This window comes from Hyperolius riggenbachi, chromosome 1 (genome assembly GCF_040937935.1).
Source record: "Hyperolius riggenbachi isolate aHypRig1 chromosome 1, aHypRig1.pri, whole genome shotgun sequence".
Taxonomy (NCBI): domain Eukaryota; kingdom Metazoa; phylum Chordata; class Amphibia; order Anura; family Hyperoliidae; genus Hyperolius; species Hyperolius riggenbachi.
The window spans coordinates 17,326,563-17,332,048 of NC_090646.1; the positions used below are offsets into that span (position 1 = coordinate 17,326,563).

The window sequence follows — 5,486 nt, forward strand, 5'->3', positions numbered from 1 at the left end:
AGCTCTCTGAGGGGGAAGGAAGCTGCCTGTCTCATGCTGAGAACTGTGAGAATCCCAGACTGGAGTGCAGATAATTCTCTGTAATAAAATCTTGTAGTATACTGTAACATGAGATATATACAAACATCGCTTCCTGGTTAGCGGTCATGTTTTTTTCTTTGTAAACACTGCCTAAAACTGGCGATTAAAAGCCAGGATCATGGTGGGGAGCTGTGGAAACGGCAAAGAGGAGCCCAGGAGAACATTATGAATAGAATAGTAGTAGCAGTAGGGTATTTGACCGTGTTAGCCATCAGTAAAAGCAAGAAGTTATAAATCAGGATGATACCATTTATTGGCTAACTAAAAATGAATAAGAATAAGCAAGCTTTCGGCCTTGCAGCCTTCGTCGGGCTTATATCCTGTTAGTTTGCAGGCTGGTGGCACAGACAGCTATATACATGCAACATCTGCAGCAGCGCTGTACAATGTTTATAGACGGTGGTTTTGCCATCTTACCGTTTCCGAGCGGGGATCACCGCTGGGGGACTGAAGGCAATGCGGAGCTCCGCCTTCCAAGTGGAGATGTGTGCGCATCGGCTCATGCGATCTCCTGCTAGCCCCATAGAAGGCCATTTACGCCAATCAGCGTGGACTGGTCCTGGTGCTGCTGCCGCGTTCACGCCGATTGGCGTGGAGCGGTCAGCAAGACATTAAATAACTTGCTTTATTAGAGTCATTTTCCCCCTGCTTGCTGAGCTGCGAGCTCGGTGCTTGCTTCACTTTTTATTCTTATTCTATGTCCACTTATATAGTGGAGTACACACACCAGGACCCTCGTCTGCACGCTAGGCTTCGATGGAAACTCAGGTCGGGGCAGCCCACAAGTGGGCGACGGTTTTGGCGTGCAATCTCTACTATCCAAGTGCACAGAGAGTTAAAATAAAAAGTCAACCGAGCGAATCAAGGACTAAGCCTGCAGCCCAGAAACTGGGCGAGGGGACCAATGATTCAAATAAAGACATAGCCTCGTAATGGGGTGTTTTTTTTCAACATTTTTTACATCATTTGTTAGATTTGTTTATTTGCTATATGTCTATGTACTTTTTATTCAAAGGATACCCGAGGTGACATGTGACATGATGAGATAGACATGTGTATGTACAGTGCCTAGCACACAAATAACTATGCTGTGTTCCTTTTTTTCTTTCTCTGCCTGAAAGAGTTAAACATCAGGTATGTAAGTGGCAGTTCCTGTCTGAGTCAGGACTGGGTCAGACTACAGTGTGACCCTCGCTGATAAGGAATCACAACTATAAAACACTTTCCTAGCAGAAAAAAGAGATAAAAGGGTCAATAGTTCATAGATTCTAGCTCTGCCATACTTCAATGAATGTGTTATTGAGCACGAACAATAAAACATAAAAACTTAAAGAGTAGATTTAAATACAAAATAAAACTGTGGAATAGCTTTAAAAGTAATTTTAGGAGGAGGAGGATAGATACAATTGTTTATTTCATTAGTTTATTTTCACCTCAGATGTCATTTAAATGGGTTCCTTCCGGTGCAGCAGAATTTGTTGCAGCACTACTAGCTTATGGGGATTTGAGCTGGGACCCCTAAAGCAGACTAGCTCGTTATAGGGGTACATTGTCTTCTTTTCCTGGTTCACAATTGCAGACATCTGCTGCAGGATGCAGATCGGTGCTGAATGGACTGTGATTTCTTACACTAAAGTTATGAGGCATACAGGTGACAGAATTTTATAACCGAGAGCAGCATGGCGACCCATTTCATTCAGGATTTTTTTTTTTAACTAATAAACCCTCTCACCACCACCCCTCCCCGAGACACCAGTCGTGAGGTCCTGTGTCACCCCCTCATGTCCTGCCGTACCCCTTCCCTCCTCTGTTCTGTGCACCCTAGCTGAGTTTATTCACAGTAGATTCGTCCCTCTCTCACCAGCAATGTGCGTCCTCTAGTAACTGCTTGCAAGGCCGCAATAGCAGTATAGGGGGTGCTATTGTGGCTGGGAACGCGAAGAATCACTCGTGTTCCCAGCCTGTCGGCGGCTGACAGTGAAACCGAAAGTGACCGCCGGCGGGTCCAGGAGGATCGGAGCGACTCTACGTGGGCACCGGGGGCTGAAGGAAGCCCCCAGGTGAGTAAAACTCATTTTTTTTTTATCTGACTTAAAGTGACTCTGTAACAAAAATTACAACGGTTTTTCTACCATCCTACAAGTTCCTAAACCTATTCTAATCTGTTCTGGCTCACTGCAGCACTTTGTACTATCACGGTGTCTGTAATAAATCAATGTATCTTTCCCCTGTCAGACTTGTCGGCCTGTGTCTGGACGGCTGCCAACTCTTCCGTGCTGGTCTGTTCCTCTATGCACACTCCAGTGTGTGTTTTATTTACATAAGCCAGCAGCTTCTCTGCTATCTTATCAGTGATAGAAGAGAGCTGAATAAAAATCCTCCTCTGTTAGGCTGTGAAAGTAGCTGGCTGACACATACTGAGGAATTACAAACACAGGCACAGGCAGAGCTGTCTGCAGGAAGCCTGTAATGTTCAGTGCATGAGAGAAGAAGGGGACACAAGGTAAACACACAAATGATCTTTTGAGATTCAAAAGGAAAGCTGTATACAGCCTGCTTGTGTATGAATGTATTTTCTATGTGTGGACATACTGTACATCAATCTACTTCCTGTTTTGGTGGCCATTTTGTTTGTTTATAAACAAACTTTTTAAAACTGTTTTTGACTACTTTTAATGCGGCGGAGAGCGGCGAAATTGTGACAGAGGGTAATAGGAGATGTCCCCTAACACACTGGTATGTTTACTTTTGTGCGATTTGAACAATACAGATTCTCTTTAAGTGCCTCTTTATTCTTTAATGAAGAAAGGAGGGCATGACTAATATGGAAATGGCTGCCACACTTGCAGTATGAATATGTAAGGCATAGCTCACAGCTGTCCCTCTTTTGGAGGGACTTTAGAAATGTTGTAAAGCATGACTATCCATTTTTCTGCATGATGTCTTCCTGATTATTTCTAAAAAGGAAGTAGCAGTCAGTCTTGGCTGCCTGTGACACACCCAGCTGCATTCCTCATCAGATACTTTCACTTTCATTTCTCTCTTCTTTGCTGTTAGGATGGCGTCTGCAGCTGGACTGAGCGAGGTGCTGGAGTGTTCCATCTGCCTGAACGTTTATACAGATCCTGTGACCCGGAGCTGTGGACACAACTTCTGTAGGAGATGTATCAGCGAAGCGCTGGATACACAGGAGAAGTCTGGAGGTTATTCCTGTCCAGGATGTAGGACACAGTTCAGGAATCGCCCTGTTCTACAGAGGAACACCACACTGCACAGCATAGTGGAGAACTTCCTGCCTATGAAGCCATATCAGCAGTACACTGGAGTCTCCTGCAGTCATTGTCTCCATGCACAGGTACCTGCTGTTAAATCCTGTCTGCTGTGTGAGGCTTCTCTGTGTGAGAACCACCTGAGGGTCCACAACAAGGCACCAGAACATGTGTTATGTGATCCCACCACCTCAATAAAGAGCAGGAAATGCTCCATTCACAACAGGATCCTGGAGTATTACTGCACTGAGGATTCTACTTGTGTCTGTGCATCCTGCTGTCTTATTGGAAAACACATCGGTCATAAGATGGACTCACTGGATGAGGCCTCTGAGAAGAAGAAGAAAAGACTGAGTACTCATCTGAATAAATTAATGGCAAGTAAAGGGGGCTTTGAGAAAAGAGTTCAGAGTCTGGGGAAATGCAGGAGAGAAGCACAAGAAAAAGCAGATGGTAAGACCAAGAGCGCCACTGCCCTGTTTAAAAAGCTCAGGAGATTGCTCGATATCCTGGAGTCTGGAATTGTGAGTGACATATCCAAGCAGGTAGAGATGGAGTTAAAATCTTATGATATAAAAGTTTTAAAACTAGAAGGAAAGAAGAAGGGGCTGTACAGGAAGATGTGTCACATTGAGAAGCTGTGTAACATGACGGATCCCCTGACTATCTTACAGGAACCAGACGTAGGTGACTTGTGTGACACTGAGGAGGCTATTGAGCCGCTCTATGGTGGAGGAGATCTGAGTGTAACCAACATCTTCCAAAAATTGCACACAATTTCTAACACATTATCTGAGGTCCTTCCATATGCCTTTATGCAGAAATCAGCAGTTATATCACTGAATGAAATTACAGCTGGCAGTTGTTTATGTATATCAAATGGCAAGAAAACCGCAACATTTTCCCTACATGAGGACTGCCCAGAAAAACCTGAAAAATGTCCAAAAACACCTGAAAATTGTCCAAAAACACATGACACCTGTCCAGAAACCCCTGAAAACTGTCCAGAAACAATTTGCTCAAAACTACCTGAAAAGTTTAAATATCGTCCTCAGGTGGTAAATACTGAGCGTTTCAACTCAGAACAACATTACTGGGAAGTGGATGTTGTGCGGTCACAGGACTGGAAGGTTGGGGTGTGTTACCCCAGTATGGACAGGAAAGGCTGGAGTCAGTCAGTTATCGGAAATAATAAGCAGTCCTGGTGTTTACAGAAGTGGAAAAACCAATATTCATTGTTACATGATGGGAATACTATCCAACTACCAGCCAACATCCCAATGGCAAAAGTTGGGATATATCTGGATTTTAAGATTGGGCAGATCTCCTTTTATGCCTTGAGTGGTCGATTCAGGTATCTCCACACCTTCACTGCCACCTTCACTGAGCCCCTCCATGCTGCATTTTATGTAGGGGAGGGCTCTATAAAGGTAGGAGTGGCAACAAGAAAATATGAGCACTATCTGGGTGTCAAGTAGGTGGGAACTGACATTAAAAGCTGTGGGTCAGGATTCTGTTCTGTTATTAAAAAAAAAAAGAAAAACCATTTGTGTGACTATTCAACATTTTGTCGAATTGATTTGATTAGCTATTTAAATGTCCTAATTCAGGAATCACAAATAGACATTTTATTGCTTATGAATATCTATGGTCAATGATGTGCTAATGATTCTGAGTTAATGCATGTTTTATGCAGCTTGGAACTGGACAATGCAGATGCAGCAGCCGATTTATTTGATTGATCCGTTTCCAAATTGCATAAAATGTTCATAAACTTAGAATTATTTGCATCCCATTGGCCAGCCCTAGTTTATTTACTATTGCAGGAATGGAAGGAGACTTTATCAAGATTGACAATAAGTGTTGCCAGTGTCACTGCCAGGGGCGTCTCTAGCCATTTTGTCACTCCAGGCGAGAAATCCTGTTGCGCCTCCCCCCCCCCCCCCCCCCCCCCCCCCGTGATTGCCCCCAGTCCCATACCACCCACCCACACAGTCTCTACATCCACGCAGTTACCAGTAGCACAGAGAGAGGGACTGAATGAATCTCAGGACTCAGGAAGGAGCTGATGCTGTACTCAGATCCCTGACTAGGATGAGTGCCTTCTCTCACTGACTCATTCATTGATGTGGTTCT

General features: G+C 44.2%; 1 protein-coding gene across 1 annotated transcript; it reads left to right on the top strand.

Annotated features, from left to right (window-relative positions):
* Window positions 1-3,139: 3,139 nt before the first annotated feature.
* On the top strand, window positions 3,140-4,828 carry LOC137567710 (E3 ubiquitin/ISG15 ligase TRIM25-like). Its single transcript, XM_068278742.1, has one exon. The coding sequence runs from the start codon at window positions 3,140-3,142 to the stop codon at window positions 4,826-4,828; it is 1,689 nt and encodes a 562-aa protein (XP_068134843.1).
* The last annotated feature ends 658 nt before the right edge of the window (window positions 4,829-5,486 follow it).

Bases quoted from the DNA above. Each gene is read 5' to 3' on its own strand.
- LOC137567710 (XM_068278742.1), top strand. From the start codon at position 3,140: ATGGCGTCTGCAGCTGGACTGAGCGAGGTGCTGGAGTGTTCCATCTGC.